The following is a 17,353-nucleotide window of genomic DNA, read 5'->3' as shown; positions in this document are numbered from 1 at the left end:
AGAGTTTTTTGTCTTGTTACTCATTGTCAGAGTGGATTTGCAAAAATTACACAACAATTTGGGGGCCCAAATTAGTCCATTAATGTATCAATTGACTAACAGAAAAACTATTTAGTTGATCGACTACTGTTGAATATATTTTTCAAGCAAAATGCCAAATATTTTCTGTTTTCAGCTTCTGAGTTGTGAAGATTTTCAGCTTTTCTTTGGTTTACGTGGTAAATAGAATATTTTTGACACCTGGACAAAGCAAGCAATCTGATGACATCATTTTAAGCTTCAGGATATATTGTGACGGGCATTTTTCACTATTTTCTGACATTGTGTGCATTGACCTGCTTGTAGTTCACACTCCGGTCCAGTAGGTGGTGGTAAATCCGTCACAAAATTTGACAGCCAATGATTGCCAAAGGAGGGAAAACAGCGCACTGTTGAGCTGATCCATGAGTTAAGGGTGGCCAGAGCTGTCAGCATGTGAACATTGCTGGTCAGAGGCAGGACAACAGAACCAGCAGCAGCTCACAAAACCCACCTAATATCAAATATCTGTGGGGGTCAGCTGAAGTGAGTTTTTGGGCGCATTTTTTGGACACATGAGAGTGATTCTTCATCTCACTGCGTTTTCCTCTTTGCCCTCTCAGTATACTCCTGCAGACACGTCTTTTCAGCTGAACAAATATATTTAATATATTTTAAAATTCTTTCATTATTAATTTATCCTGCAGCAAACTGAAAATGATAAAACTGTCTCTAAGAAACATTTAAACAAGAACAGATAGCTCATAGCATTAAGTGTGTGCGCGTTCATGCAAAGGAGAGTCAGAAAATACACCGGCTACTAGTGACCAGCCCCATAGCCCTATAATATTAGCATACTGGACTACAGTAAATCGCCAATGAACATGTAATAACTAGGAAGTCACATTAAAGATACTACCACGGAATACCCCTGTAACAAATTGGCCACAGTTTCATACACTGTCCAACTACATACTAGGTGACCTAATCTTTGAACTCTTTTTTTTCTGGCGGAATATCAAGTGGTAATAGCAGTGACTGTTGCTGTTGTTGTATTCTGTCTTTTTTTACCTGTTTTCTTCTTTTTCAGACACCACCTGGTTGGGTATAATTAAAATGGCCACAGTTGTGCGATTGCAAGGCCTAGATGTGAAGGCAGGTACTGAAGATATACGAAAATTCTTTGAATACCTTCACATACCTGATGGTGGAGTGTACATATTGGGGGGAAGTCTCAGAGAGGCATTTATTGCCTTCACCACTGAACAAGATGCCCAGCTTGCCATGCGGCACACTGGGAAAAACCTCAAAGGGTCTAAAGTGTCTCTACATATTAGCAGCATTACAGCACTGGAGCACAAGTTGAAATTGTTGTTAAAGGGGAAGAAACCCTTGCCCAACAGGCTTATTGTCAAGAGACCTCAGCCATCTCCAGAGCACAAGTTCAAGACTAATTTAACGGAGAAGAAACCCATCCCCACCAGGCTTATTGTTAAGAGCCCTCAGTCATCTCCAGAGGACAAGTTCAAGACTAATTTAACGGAGAAGAAACCCACCCCCACCAGGCTTATTGTTAAGAGCCCTCAGTCATCTCCAGAGGAGAATTTGCTACCTTTGAATGGGTGGCCTCTTGATGCCAATTCTGCAAGTCTACCTTCCTCTACTGCAGCTCCACCACCTTCTACTGCAGTGTCACATGGCCCCAGTACTGCAAATCTACAAACTTCAAATGTTCATTCACTTGATTCCAATGCAGCCTTACTTCTTGGGGTTTGTACTGTCCTCAAAAGTCTCCAGTCTTCCAATGAAGGTGAAAACAATGTTGCTTCTAATGAGGTGAGGAAACCAGAGCAAACTCAGACATCAAGGCCAGGCTATGTAAGGCTCTTCGGTCTGCCAGCCTCAGTTACAAAAGAGGACATCTGCCATATTTTCAGAGGGTTGAAAGTACAGGAAACCATAGTGAATGTGATGTTGGGACTCAGCCATGGCTGCCTTGTAAAGTTTGCAAACATGCAGGATGCACATGAAGCTCTTTTCTTCAATCAACAATCACTGGGCTCCAACTGTGTGGAGGTATGTGCAGCAACTGAGAGGATGTGGACCAGTGCGCTACAAGAATGTGAAACAGCTTTTGATGTTGAGGACAGTGTGAAAGCCAAGCAAAACCCTCACAGTGAAAGTGCAAACCACATACATAAATTCATTTCTACATTGCAAAACAAAAGAAGATCTGTCAATCGGTTTCCAGTTCCATCTAAATCACCAAAAAAGCCAAGAACTGATTGTGACTCATCAACTCCCATGTCAGTGACTATGGAGTACATTGTTATGGTCAGTAATATACCCAAAAACATGACCAAGACTGAAATAAAAGAGTTGTTTGGATGTCCAAACATTGAACACAAAAACGTACTACATCTGCTTGACCAGAAAGGTAACAGAACGGACACAGCATTTATAATTTTTAACCAGACTGAGGATTACAACTATACAATGAATCTCAACGGCTGCCATGTTAAGGAGCCACTCTTAAGAAGAGTGTTGTCTAGGGCTGATCATTATTTATTATTATCCTTTATTACCTTTTAGTGAAATTACCTCTCATGATGATACAGTGATGGTCATAAATGCTAGAATAGATTTCTTAATGATTAGTTATTGAATTGATTAGGTGATCAACAGAAAATTAATCTGTATCGATTTAGATGATTGAATCCAGTTTATTTGCCTTGCCTCAGAAATCAGGCCCTTCACATGTGTGAAGAAAAAGCCATCCTGTGATTCATTTTATTTTGCCAGGTTTTTATTACCATAGCAACAGTGATGTGTTATATTCACGGAGCTTGCGACTAAGAACATGGATAGACATGATGGCAGCATTACATCTTACAGAATCTAAGTTCCATCTTGTTTTACTTTTTGTGATCATCTATCTCTCTTCAGGCTAAAAAGACCCCTCAACACCAATTTTACCCAAGTCCTCCACCAGGGATGAACTGTGGCCCTGATTTCACACCCACTGTCCCCAGCCTTTGCAGGCCTGGCATGGGAGGAGGAGGCAGAGGACCAGTAAGTTAACATTTTGTTAATACGATCCAGCACTCCACACTTCCTCACAGCCCAAGAATTAAATGACGCTGACTGAAATTATTTTTGTCCTCTGATTGTCCTTCCTGTCGATCTGCTCAGCCTCTGGGAATGGGCGGTCCATGTCGCTCTCAGCAGATGAAGAGGGAAGCGTCAACGAAAATCATCACCAGCAGGCTACTCAGTGACAATGTGCAGCTTAACAAGGCAGAGAAAGCATTGGAGCCTTCAGTGAAGAAAATTGTTGCCACCTGTGCAGTAGAGGAGTCTGTGGAGAACGACCCAGAGAAGATTAAGACCCATGAGCTGTTTAATCGGGTTCGCAGCACCCTCAACAAACTGACCATTGTAAACTTTGAACAGCTAATGAAACAGGTGATGAAACTGACTATTGACACTGAGGAGAGGTTGACAGGAGTCGTAAACCTCACCTTTGAAAAGGCCATCTTTGAGCCACACTTTTCGTTGCTGTATGCCAACATGTGCCGCTTCCTTATGGGGGTAAGTGATGCCACACACAGTAGAGACATATGTTAAGAAAACAGTAAATGTGAATGTTTGCTTGAGGGCTGTCTGGGTTTAGATTATCTATTGATATATTGTGTTAAATCTCTGAAGGATTTTTCACTACATGATCATGTTTTAAACCACTACTTTAATGTTGGTGGAGACTAAATGCACTTGAGCCAAAGTTTACATTTTACATACTTTGTATTTTTTAAACAATTATGTGAATTATTATCTCCAGTCACGGTCAAAATTTTGAATTTTGTTAAATCCCAAACCTCTAACCCACAGCTTCATTCAGTAATAGAGATGAGAAGAAAATAGCATTTGATCTTGAGTTTCTTCTCAGCCCTAAATAATTTCACCCTGGCCTATCATCAAGTGTTTTTTGCATTAGTTACCTGTGTTTCTCTGTTTTAACGTTGTGTTTTGCATCAAGTATAATAGACCCACATCAGCTCACAATAAAGGCTCAATAATCTAATTGAACACCAGCTTTCTTATATGTTCATGTAAGGCTGATCGATTATCAGTACTAAAGTATTGTATCTCGTCACTGCTGTGGTCCTTCATCAAAAGGTGATAAAAGCTGGGTATGTGATGAGGAATCTCAGATATGTTTCCAGTACCGTAGACTGTAGGACATAACAGCGACAGGCTGCTCAATTTGAGCATAAGTAGAAACTTTGTAATTGAGGGAAAATGGTTCAATGAAAAAACACAAAGTAGAAGTGTTGTTTCTGTGAGTCATTTACCGTTTGGATTCGGCCTTCACCTCACAGATATTTTTGAATAGATGACCTGGTGGCAATAAGGTGGCATGTGATAAAGGAAGGTATAATATGATACTGACAACCATGGCTGGTGTTGTCTCATCACCATGAGTAGTAAACATACACAGATGCCAGGCTCCAGTGATGACCTTCAATTAGTTACACGTGTCTTGGCCACTGATGTAAGTGATGGGATTGAGGAACTGAGGAGCCGCACGCACTACAAAACCCTGCACCTTGACTTCTCCAACTGTTTGCTCATAAACAGTTTCTCTGCTCTTTTTAGCTTAAAGTCCAAATCACTGATAAGCTGGGAGTCACCGTGAATTTCTACAAGCTGCTACTAAATCGATGCCAGAGGGAGTTTGAGAAGGACAAGTATGACGACGAGGCCTTCAAGAAGAAGCAGCAAGAGCTGGTGGCTGCTTCAAGAGTATAGTACTGCCTCATAAGATAATACTTTAAAAAAAAAAAGATCATGTTGAAGGTTTGGCGTGTGGTCAGAAGTTTGAGGGTGCCCATATATTTTGGGAGGAAGACACCATGTTAAAATTTTCTAATCATATATTCACATATCATTTTGTGGTAAATTTCTGTGAGAAGTGCTACAAATATCCACAATAAGCCAACTGACCCTCCTCTCCAATTTTCTCCTTTTTGTCCTTTGTAATTTCCCTTACAGGAGGAGAGGCAGTGGCTAGTGGAGGAGCTAGAAGACTTGAAAGACAAGGCCAGGAGGCACTCACTGGGATTGATCAAGTTTATCTGTGAACTGTTCAAACTCAAGATGATCACAGCCGTCATCATGCATGACTGCATTATAAAGCTCCTACAAAACCACGATGAGGAGTCCTTGGAGTGCCTTTGTAGAGTGTTGTTTACCATTGGCGAGGATCTAGACATTGAGAAGGCCAAGGTACAACAGCAGTGTGATAGACACACACAGAAATCTAATAAATGTGTAGTTTGACTGTAACAGCTTTCAAATGTGGTGACTCACAGAGAAATACTCCTGCTAAACTCTCATGTTTGTCTTCAGCCTCATATGGACCTGTACTTCAGTCAGATGGAAAAAATAATGATGGAGAGGAAGACCACCTCCAGGATTCGCTTCATGTTGCAGGATGTGCTGGACCTTCGACGGGTTAAACACAAACACTCACCCATACAGTTTGCTACATTGCTTACATAGCTTGGAGAATTTTTAGTGTTGTCTAACAACTCAAGGAAAGTGGTTGTAAACAGAGCATACCTGACCACATGAAATGACTGGTCTAAATCGGGTTGCTGGGAGCAACTGGACAGTCATCACTGCCAAGCCTTGTTGTCATAATGTCTTAAAATTATCAAAATGTATCTGTGCTCCAGGGTTTTAATAATTTCATTTTCATTGGATGGGCATGTTTTGGTTGTTATTTGTTACATCTTGTGGTCCTCATTTGTGCTTTGTGTTTTAGCACTTAGACTTAGACTAGTTTGTAGACTATGTCTGTCTTTGGTTCTGTTTCTTAAAGGGTACCTAGTGTAAACATGTGCACACTGTTTTCAGTGTTGGTACAAGCCAAAATCAGCTGCTCCAAGTCAGCACGTTGGCCCAACAGCAACACACATATCCTACTTTTTCCTTTCTAGGCAATGACAATAAGAGTTCAAGACTCACAAGATAATTGTTGCTCTTCTTGCATGTTTCAAAGAAAATAAGTGCATTTTCAGAATCACAACTCCCTGTGAAGGTAAATTATGCCAAAAGTGGAACTATCAGTGAATTATTTTGTAATCAACACTTCTCCTCCCACCCACTTCCAGAGTAACTGGATGCCCAGGCGAGGTGGCAAGACCATGAACCAGATCCACAAAGAGGCTGAGCTAGAAAAGTACAGGGAGCACATGAAGGTGCAGCAAGCCGCCATCACCAGCAAGGAGTAGTGTGGTGGTTTAGGTGCCAGGATGGGTGGTAGGGGAAGAGGAGCTGGTCATGGTGCTCCTCCCCAAAATGAGGGCTGGAATACAGTACCCATCTCCCAGAATTGACACGTTATGTCTCAGCAAAATCACAAATGTAGAGGATGGAGGCTCTTTATCTGGTGCTGGTATGCATCATAGTTCATCACCTCACACATTATATCTGATAACGTCAAGTTTCATGTTATCTCAGGATTAAGCCATACATCAGATTCTCAGAAATAATTTCATTCTTACGTTATCACCAGCTACTTCCATATCAAAACATCCACACATCACATCACATTCCATCTATGTTTCCTGTTCGTAATTTTAGCCAGTTTTTACTCACAGTCTCTTCTTCTCAAACCCCTGCCTGTTCTCAACTTCAAGAATCAGTTGCTTGCTCCAGGAGGTAAAGGCAGATGGGGGAGCTGGGAAAAGATTATCAGCAGCAGTGGCACTTGCAACAAACCTACAGAATATCTCCATATCAACGGCATGAAGGTTTCCAATGACACTCTTTCAAAAACTGAAACAAACTTTTTTCCTTATTCCCCCCGGGGCAGTTATTAATTAAGGGAATTAATTAAGAAAAAGGAAATACAATTCACTTGTGAAAATAGAAGGGACATTGAGCACAAACATGGACCCAGAAGCTCAGCCATGTCTGTTTGTTAGAAACACCAAGAAAGAAATTGGCTGGCAGTTGAATGTTAACACTTTCATTAAGACATTGACAAGAGAATTCTTAGATCTTCACGTTCCCAACAAGTTTGTCTTCCAACTAGTTCTATTTGATTATATCAACCTATTGATTTATTGTTTTATTAAATGTTTATCATGTTCAATAATTCATTGCCTCTGTGACCCTTTTATACATTTAAAACAGTTTGAGGGCTGTTTCATGGCTTGTTTATTACCTCAAGAGAAGTTTATGTTGAAATACCCCACAGATTTAGAGGTTATCATTTCCAGGGACAGCACTCTGAAACTGCAGCGAGCTTTTATACTGAAGAAATCTAAGATGATGGGAAGTAATGAACCACAATTACACAAACTGCTGGAAATATATACATATTTCATAGTAACATCTTGGAAAGCCTCAAGTTCAACGCATCCACAGAAGGAAAGGTTTGTTGTGTCTCAAACACGTCTGAGAATACACAAATGCTGTGGGAGCATCTCTTTTTCTTTTTGGCAATTAACACTTGTCATATACTAACAATCAGTTAAAACTCATGAAAAGGAATCATTTTATGTAAATGTTCCAAGTAATAAATTCTCATATTCCAGAGAAATCAAAACATAAAAAAACTACTAGGTAGCAACAAAAAGCGATGCCTAAAAGCATATAAATGTACACAATATCAAATAGGTTTTTGACTCCAGGACAGATAGGACAGAGGTGAGAAGATCGAGGTGTAACATCATCCTATTTTCATTTGTAGTATATGGATGGTCCATCAGAGTACCTGGATGGACCTGCAGAAAGACGACATGACAAAAAAATAACATTGAAAAGGATAGAACAAAGACAGGAATTTCATTGGTGTCCTCCATTTCACAAATACATAATGGGAAGGGTGAAAGTAGACTACCTGAGACCAAAGTACGACTTCAGAATAAGATAACCTAAAAATCTGGAGAGATGAATTTATTTATTTATAATGATTTTATTGACTGATGCAAATCATCCTGTTTAAACATTAATGTGGCAAAAATGGAAATGTGCATTGATTTTAGAAAAAATCCTACTGTCATCTCCCCTGTGATGATGGACAATCAGGCTGTTGAACTGGTGCAGCAGTACAAATATCTCAGAACTGTGTTTGACAATGAACTGTGCTTTGATCCCCATGTTGATGTGTGTAAAAAAAGCACATCAGCATATGTACTTTTATTGTACGCTTTGCAATTTTAATGTCAACACAACTTTAATGAAAATGTTTTATTCCTGTTCTGGCAGCATTTTATATCAAGAAGCACAAAGTCGTTCGTTGTCTTTCTGATAGTTATTTCAGTCGTCTGCAGACGGACTCCTTGCTGTCTCTAGCGCGAGATGGCACGAATGAGCCCAGAGCAGAGGAAATTATCAGATTGTGTACAATACATTATCTTGTGAAAGGATGACCTTGTTCTACCATCAGAACAATGTAAGCACAATAGTCATGTCATAATGTGTGTACAATCAGGACAATGGTTAGTCAGTAGATTATAACATACATGATGATCACTCAATGTTCAATGGTGTTCACTCAATCAGCATTTCATGTAATGTAACCTTGAATGGAATTCAGCCATCATTCATTTTTTTTATAACTGCACTGTCCCTACTGTGACATATCAAAATATCTCCCATGAAAACTGGAGACCTGTTGTGGCGGCCTCACCCTGGAAGAAGGAGGACAATAATCCAACAATATCAGCAGTGTTGTGCGTTCCTAATTTATCACCAATCACCCCCTATATCGACAACAATGCATCCCTCTGCCATGTTAATAGAAGAAGATATGTAATAGATGAGCCTTCTGCAGCAGAGCTACAAAGTTAACCTACCAAATGTGAGTCATAGCCTGTGACTCATAGGGGACTTTTGGCAGGAAATGTGCACTATTGCAGCTGCACTTTATCCACTTCCTTGTGACAAAGTACAGCGATAAGTTTGCATAATCATCAAGGGAGAAAGAGGGAGAGAGTGTTGAGAATAAGTAAGTAAAATCTAAATATTTCAATGCTGAAGTAAGCTGAGGAAGGAACATGTGGAAGGTGGTCTTGTTTTTTTTTTAAATCAATTGGCTGTGACAGGGTGGGGAGCTTTTTCTGAATCTAATAAAGGACAAGGCATGAATGACGTTTACCTCAAGTGTCAAAGATTGCGGTCTGTCTTTGACAGGAAAGTTAAAAGACTGCATGTTTGATTATATGAAGTATATTTTTTAACATCACTTTTCTGTGATGTCCATTGAGAAACCTGGTGCATGAGCAAGCCTGGTTCTCAAGATGAAACCTTTTTTCTTGTTATTTACACTAAAAAGCATCTAGAAACTTGGAAGAATTGGGAGAATTGCTTAACATTTGTGGACAACACTAACATTAGTTTCTGATATAAAATAAACATACAGTAGGCTTTGTTTGTGTCTTATTATAGTAATATAATATCCAGGTTTTTTCTTTATGAATCTAGGTAACAAAAAGCTACTAACAACAACTAATCAATACATGTTAAATTGTATGTTTTTTTCTGTTTAAGTCTGAAAAGGAAACAGAAGTTAAGTTACAGTGGATATAGTGTGCATTAGTTCACCCTCCGGTCCGGTAGATGGCGGTAAAGCGGCGTCACCACAGTTCATAGCCAATAAGCACGAAGGGAGGGAAAACAGCGCAGTGTGGCGTTGAGTGGTAAAAAAAAAGAAAAAAGAAAAGTTGAGTGGGGAAGCGAAGGGTTAGCTCAGTCTGCAGTAAGACTATGGCAGTAAGCAACCACTGCCAATTTGAGGCAGGACAGCAGGAGCAACGCACTGGAAAACGAGCCTGATTATATTCACGTCGTAGCCAGCTGAAGTGAGTGTTTGAGTTTTATGGACAGAGGACAGTGATTCTCTTCCTTGTGACCACGTGTTACCTCTTTTCCCTCTCAGTGCTTTTCCATGATGCACGTGTTTTCGTTCTTCAGGCTGTTTTTATGTGGCAATAACGTACTGCTGCTGTTGTATATCTTTTCTTTTCTTTTTTTTTTACCGTTTTTTTCCCTTCTTTTTCAGAAACGTCTTGGCCTAGTATCATTAAAATGGCCATAGTTCTGCGATTGCAAGGCCTAAATGTGACGGCAGGTATTGAAGATATACGGAAATTCTTTGAATACCTTCACATACCTGATGGTGGAGTGTACATATTGGGAGGAAGTCTCAGAGAGGCATTTATTGCCTTCAACACTGAACGAGATGCCCAGCTTGCCATGCGGCACACTGGGAGTTTACTCAAAGGGTCTAAAGTGACTCTATATATTAGCAGCATGACAGAGTTGGAGCAGAAGTTGAAATTGTTGTTAAAGGGGAAGAAACCCTCCCCCACCAGGCTTATTGTCAGGAGACCTCAGCCATCTCCAGAGCAAACTTTCAATACAGATTTAAAGGTGAAGAAACCCTCCCCCACCAGGCTTATTGTTAAGAGCCCTCAGCCATCTCCAGAGGAGAATCTGCTACCTTTGAATGGGTGGCCTCTTGATCCCAATTCTGCAAGTCTATCATCCTTTACTGCAGCTCCACCAACTAGTGCAGCGTCACATGGCCCCAGTACTGCAAATCTACAAACTTCAAGTGTAGGCTCATTTGATTCCAACGCTGCCTTTCTTCTTGGGGTTTGTACTGTCCTCAAAAGTCTCCAGTCTCTCAATGAAGGAGAAAACAATGAAGCAGAGCCAAGGGTTGATCCTCGCTTGGCTGACACCACAGTTGTTGCTTCTAATAAGGTGAGACAATCAGAGCAAACTCAGACTTCAAGGCCAGGCTATGTAAGGCTCTTTGGTCTGCCAGTCTCAGTTACAAAAGAGGACATCTGCCATTTTTTCCGAGGTTTGAACGTACAGGAAACCATAGTGAATGTGATGTTGGGACTCAACCATGGCTGCCTTGTAAAGTTTGCAAACATGCAGGATGCACATGAAGCTCTTTTCTTCAATCAACAATCACTGGGCTCCAGCTGTGTGGAGGTACGTGGAGCAACTGAGAAGATGTGGACCAGTGCACTACAAGAATGTGAAACAGTTTTTGATGTTGAGAAGAGAGTAAAACCCAAGCAAAACCCCCTTAGTGAAAGTGCAAACCACAGACATTTAATTTCTACATTGCAAAACAAAAGAAGATATGTCAATCGGTTTCCAGCTTCATCTAAATCACCAAAAAAGCCAAGAACTGATTGTGACTCATCAATTCCCATGTCAGTGACTATGGAGTACATTGTCATGGTCAGAAATATACCCAAAAACATGACCAAGACTGAAATTAAAGAATTGTTTGGATGTCCAAACATGTTACACAAAAATGTACTACATCTGCTCGACAGGGAAGGCAACAGGACGGACATAGCATTTATCATTTTTAACCACACTGAGGATTATGACTATGCAATGAATCTCAATGGCTGCCATGTGGGCCATGATGCCATTGAGGTCTCATCAATCACCAGGGAGAAGATGAGGGCCATGGTGGCCAAAACCTATTCCAGGAGCCTTAACCAGCGTCTGAAGATGGGTGTAAAGAGGAAACCCTTTGGAAAGAGGAAATCCAATTCTGTTGAGACACCAGGAGGGACGCCGGGCACAAACCTGGTCCCAGCAGCTCAGACATGCCTCTTTGTTAGAAACTTGCCTGCAGATGTACACAAAGGTCATATAAAAATGCTTTTTCGTGAATACAAACTGAGAAATGGTAACATCATCTTATTACATGACAGTGATGGCAAAGGTATTGGTGAGGCTGTGGTTCAGTTTAAGTCACAGAAACTTGCTGCAATGGCTCAGGAGCTCCACAGTCAGGACTTCCGGGGGTCAAAAGTGCTTTTGACTCCCATAAATGTGAAGCAGATGAAGGACATCTTGGCAAGATCTGTTTGAAGAAGTTGGCTACTAGTTTAACATTAACACTTTTGTTACGGGTTTTCCTCAGCTGAGTTGGCTCAGTTCTCCAATCACAGTTGAAGTGGTCAAAACAATATGTGAAACTCTACAACATTTGTCACTTGTGCACAAAAGAGCATTTCTCATTTGTTAGTATTATCAAATGTTTAAGCACATTTATGCAAATGACTATACTGAATAGTTTTACTTTACTGTTTAGATTTCTTTCATTTTGATTCAACACATGCAGTACAGTCCATATAATTGTCAAAATTTGCCGAGCCCAGGTTTAATAAATCAAATTGATACGGATTGTTTGTAAAGTCTGCTGAGTTGATAAATTGTTCGCAGGTGAAACTTGAATGTCGCAAATGAATGGGGAATTTGTCTCATCTTAGATCAACTAATGGGATGTGTTGTCCAGTTAGTCTACAGGTGTAAGTCATGAGTGCAAGTGTCTTACTGTAAAACACATTTTATAGAGCTTGAGGGCAACAGTTACTGTAATTTGTGAACATGGAAGAGCCTGCTCAGATGAACATTGGACTGGGTGAACAGAGGTGTACAGTAAACATTCATCTACCATAAAATCAAATATCAGCTTGCTACAATTATTGCAGCTTGTGATGACAACAGCAAAGGACTGCTGTGGCATACAAGACGACTTCCACCATTGCATCGCAAGGGAAAGCATGATGTGATGAGAATCGGTGGCCAAACTGAAGATCGACAGGATGATCTGTGATTCCCAGCACTGTAACTTTATTTTGTTACTTTACTACTGTATAAAGACTTGTTGTATTTCAATTTTCAGTGAAATTTTTCAGTTTTCTATATTCTATGTCATGTGAAAATTGTATAAATATAAATAAAAATGTTTTACCGCACATTACATGTAATTCAAAGCGCTCTGTTGCTTTACAAAGTGAAATGTGAAACCTTGTACTGTTGAAATCTGCATTTGAAGAGTATTTGATTGGATACTCAATAGCAGTCAGTTAGAATAAGATTCTGGTACAGTATGCATTCTGGGTCAATGGAAACACATAGGACAAGACTGTTGGGAAATTAGATGAGTACCACACTTCAAGAGTCGACTCTGGTTCTGGCAAAATATCAACATTTTGACCACCTTAGATTTACACAATGTCAAATTAATGTGTCATTTTGGTAATAATGAAGTATTCATTGACACAATCACTTAGTTTGGGAAAATGAATTAAAGATTTTGGATGAACACCTGCCTTTAAAAGTATTGACATTAAAAGAGATTTTATAATTAATCTATGTCCTTGTTTGGTTTGCAGTAGAATAACACAAAAAAGTGGTGAAAATAACTGAACTGCTCGAGATAGCCTGGGCAGAATTATTGGTACCATTTGGAAGTTGTAAGAAATAAGTGATTTGTAGTGATACTAGCTGACTATTGTGTTTAAATTAGTATCACATGTGTTTTCAATCTTATAATTATTTATACAGCCAGTTTAAAAAGAGAAAAATACTTTGCTGTTTTGTACCACTGTGTGCATTACATTAAACATGGAAAACAGAAGGAAAGTTAGAGAGTGGGCTGAATACGTTTACAAGAGGTTACAAGACCATCTCCAAAGAGCTTGATGTTTCTGTGACCACTGTTGCCAATATTATTAAGAAGTTTAAGGCCCATGGGACCGTAGCCAACCTCTCTGGACTTGGTTGCAAGAGGAAGATTGGCCTGAAATTGAACAGCAGGATTTCTTGAAAGGTTGAAAAAGAACCAAGGAAAACCCCAATGCAGATTGAAGCTGATCTTCACTTTTAATGTACAATAGTTTGAAGTTGCATGATCCGTTGCTGTCTGAATGAAAATGAGATCTGTGGTAGAAAACCCAGGAAGACACCACTTCTAGGAGGAAGAAATAAAAAGCCATACTGGACTTTGCCAAAGTACACATTGACACACTAACCCTATATTTACGAAGAAAAATAAGAAATCTTTAAGAAAAATGAATCCTTAAGAAAAAAAAGAACACCATTCCTTCTGTAAAACATTGAGGAGGCTCAGCGATGTCTTGGGGTTGCTTTGCTGCTTCAGATACTGGGTGCAAATATACATCAAAAAGCACTCAAGTGCATGACCAACATTCAAGAATCAGTAATTCACTGTTAGGGAACATTCCATAACTAATATGCACTGGGTCAAACTAGGCTTTGCGGTCATAGCAAGACCACACCAAATATTGGGTTTAGACACTGTCTCCCCTTGAGATAGTGGTAAGCAGTGAGTCTGCTCCTTTTGGGGAAAACAGGAGGCATTCTGATAGTGTTGCTATAGCAGCCGAGGTCAGATATGTCTTTGACTGTTTTCCCTGAATGGGGTAAAGGTAACTGGAGTCAGAGGTTTGATATAGTGTTGGATGTAGGACAAAGGTCCTGAGTGAGGTCTAAGCAATGTTTTGGCTATAGACCAGTAGACTACATTCTGTATACTGTAGATGTGTTGGTCTGCCCATATTAGGGCATGGCTCAACCTTGGGCATTATCTGTGTGGTTTAAAATCTATCCCCGGAGGAGAGAAACTTCAGAACTGAAGGGAGCATCAGAACATAACGTGTACTGATCATCGCTCATTTCTCCTTGTATACAAGTAAATAAACCTTTTCAATGCAAGACATCCTGGACTCCTGTCTACTCTCTCCATTGATGTATGGGCTGCATAATTAAAATCATTATCATTCACCACTTCAAATTAGTAGTAAGGCAGGAGGTTTATCTGATCCAAATTTTAAACTGAATTATCTTTCCTTTATGCTCAGGCCACTGTTCAGATGGGTTGATATATGGTCGAGGCAGATGACCGCCCACTTTGAGCCTGGTTCTGCCTGAGGTTTCTTCCCGTTAAAAGGGAGTTTTTTCTTGCCACTGTCGCCAAGTGCTTGCTCATGTGGGAATGTTGGGTCTCTTTAAAATTAAACCTGACGAGTACGGTGTACACCTGTTCCATGTGTAAAGTGCCTTGAGATGACTTTTGTTGTGATTTGGCGCTATATAAATAAAGATTGATTGAGATTGATTGATTGACATACCCTGGGGGAGTATGGAGAAGCATATAGTATCCGCCTACGCTTTTAAAGATCTCTCTCAGAACTATTGTCTTACTAAATTTGGACCAGTTATTGCATGCTCAATTTATATCTGGAAGCACATCGCTAGAATAGGTAAATGGGACACAAAATGGCACCTAGATACACCTATCTTCAGAAAATAACCTTTTACTTTTAGGTGGTAAACCAGTCACCTTTCCCCACTGGCAAAAACAGGGAGTCTATACTTTGTCTGATATTTATAATAAAGATGGCCTCAGATCTTTTCAAGAGCTCAAACAAATATTTAATTTGCCCAGCACCTCATTTTTCTTTTATTTACAGTTACACACTGCTATGCGCATCTTTGGTGTACTATGGAATCAATCTTTGTCCACTCATCCCCTAATGAATTTATTGTATAAATGTTGTACAAATATTTAAAGTGATTTTGTTTCATGTCTATACAAAAACGTACAAGAAAAGTTAAATGGACCCATTGGCAGTGTCACTGTTTGGAACTTTTATTTAAGAAATTGATATAACTATAAATTGGTCGCGCGTATGGAGCAATATTTCTTTGTCTTCACGAAATCATAATTACCAATTTATTATTTATAAATTAATCCAAAGATTTTATTTATCTCCCAGGAAATGTTGCCAAATTCATATTTCTCAAAGTAATTTTGCTTTGCTCTTTGTGTACCCAAAAAGCAATGGGCACATATTTGCATATGATGTGAGAATGTCCTAGGGTCCACTCCTTTTTTTGGTCAATGTGACTGTTATTCTTTCTGAAATAACTGAGACGAACATAACATGTTTGCCACACATTTTATTGTTGAATGATGATACATCACTTAGTTTAGCGCTTCATATGAAGAGAGTTCTGTTAGCGGGCTTAACTGCTGCAAAGAAATTGTTGGTAAGGAGATGGAACCCCCCCCCACAAGCTTAGTATATATCAGTGGAAGTCATCATTTTATGAGATACTAACTTTAGAAGCCTCTAGTGCTCGAGCACAAAGAGCAAAGATGGAAAATACAAATTCTTCAGAGCGCAGCTCAGAAAATCAGCCTGAATGTTTGCTGACCCTGAGTTAAATCTTCTGGTAATATTCATTTCAACAAACTTTTAAGTAATTTCCCTAGCTGTAAATAGATTTAGCACATTTCTGATTCAATATTGATTCATTGAAAGATAATATTTATTTAAGTTCATAAGGTTTAGTTTTATTTATTTTTGTTTAGTTTGTTTGGATAATTTCTGGAAGTGAGTGATATTAGTGATGACCTTCTGGACGGTTGTGGGGATTGTTTATTGGTTTTTGGCTGCAGAGTGTATCAACAGATGTATTCAATCATATATACATTTATTCTTTGATTATATTACTTACTCTTTTTGTAAGTGTACCGTCTGTCTGATTGCATGTTTAGCCCCCACTTGAAAAAATTAATAAAAAATTGGTCACAAAAAAAGCACTCCGGTGGATGAGAAGAAACATTTGACTGTTCTGATGTAGTCTGCTATGAGTCCTTATCTGAATCCCATTGAACATCTGTGGAAAGAGCTGAAACTTGCAGATGGGAGACAGCAATCATCAAACCTGAAAGAACTGGACCGTTTGCTCAAGAAGAGGGGGTCAAACTACCAGTGGAGAAGTGTAAGAACCTTATTCAGAGTTACAGACTGCAGCTTTTGCCTCCAAAGGCTGTGCTACAAAATATTATGTTAGGGTACCAATAATTTTGGCCATGCCACTAGTTTTATTGTATTAAATAACATGTCAAGTTGTGTTTTTTTTAAAAGGTGGAAGGGCAACACTATTATTGGCCACTTCAGCACATTGCATAGTAACATCTTAGAATGCCTTAAAGTACAAGTGTGTAGGATTTAGTGGCATCTAGTGATGAGGTTGCAGATTGCAACCAACTTAATATCCCTCCCCTCCAAGTGTGTGGGAGAACCTACAATGGCTACGAAACTCACAAAAAGTCCCTCTCCAGAGCCAGTGTTTGACTTGTCCCGTCTGTGCTACTGTAGAAACATAGCAGGCTCCATGGAAGAGTACCTGCTCTCTCTATAGATATAAAGGACACACTCTAAGGCAATTAAAATGATTCTATTTTCAGGTGATTACACACAATTGAAAAACATACTTCTTTATATTATATTCCATTTCTGCAAAGTCCATTACACTAGATGCCACTAAATCCTACATCTGCAGATGGGTTGAACATTTAATTCAACACATCCACAGAAGGAAAGGTTTGTGTCAAACACATCTGAGAATACACAAAAATTATGGGAGCATCCCCAATTTCTTTTTGTTGTCTATGTGGCAT

General features: G+C 39.5%; 3 protein-coding genes and 1 non-coding gene across 4 annotated transcripts; all 4 read left to right on the top strand.

Annotated features, from left to right (window-relative positions):
• The first annotated feature begins 1,124 nt into the window (after window positions 1-1,124).
• Window positions 1,125-3,099, top strand: LOC133983879 (RNA-binding protein 12-like). The gene is made up of 2 exons (XM_062423094.1): window positions 1,125-2,535; window positions 2,965-3,099. Exons 1-2 carry the CDS (start codon window positions 1,135-1,137, stop codon window positions 3,097-3,099), a joined length of 1,536 nt encoding a protein of 511 aa, XP_062279078.1. The 5' UTR covers window positions 1,125-1,134.
• Window positions 3,100-3,219: 120 nt separating this feature from the next.
• On the top strand, window positions 3,220-6,314 carry LOC133983878 (eukaryotic translation initiation factor 4 gamma 1-like). The gene is made up of 5 exons (XM_062423093.1): window positions 3,220-3,609; window positions 4,675-4,821; window positions 5,071-5,304; window positions 5,428-5,532; window positions 6,195-6,314. Exons 1-5 carry the CDS (start codon window positions 3,220-3,222, stop codon window positions 6,312-6,314), a joined length of 996 nt encoding a protein of 331 aa, XP_062279077.1.
• Window positions 4,525-4,599, top strand: LOC133984156 (small nucleolar RNA SNORD66). The gene has a single exon (XR_009925406.1). It is a non-coding gene; the product is annotated as a small nucleolar RNA SNORD66 (small nucleolar RNA).
• A 3,451-nt stretch (window positions 6,315-9,765) lies between the features above and the next one.
• LOC133983640 (RNA-binding protein 12B-like) lies at window positions 9,766-12,838 on the top strand. The gene is made up of 2 exons (XM_062422791.1): window positions 9,766-9,893; window positions 10,094-12,838. Exon 2 carries the CDS (start codon window positions 10,120-10,122, stop codon window positions 11,941-11,943), a length of 1,824 nt encoding a protein of 607 aa, XP_062278775.1. The 5' UTR covers window positions 9,766-9,893; window positions 10,094-10,119; the 3' UTR covers window positions 11,944-12,838.
• Window positions 12,839-17,353: the final 4,515 nt, after the last annotated feature.

The sequence above is a fragment of the Scomber scombrus genome, chromosome 7 (assembly GCF_963691925.1).
Source record: "Scomber scombrus chromosome 7, fScoSco1.1, whole genome shotgun sequence".
NCBI classification, from domain to species: Eukaryota; Metazoa; Chordata; class Actinopteri; order Scombriformes; family Scombridae; genus Scomber; species Scomber scombrus.
Note: the sequence above shows the minus strand (reverse complement) of the source record. Positions and strands in the feature narration are given on the sequence as shown.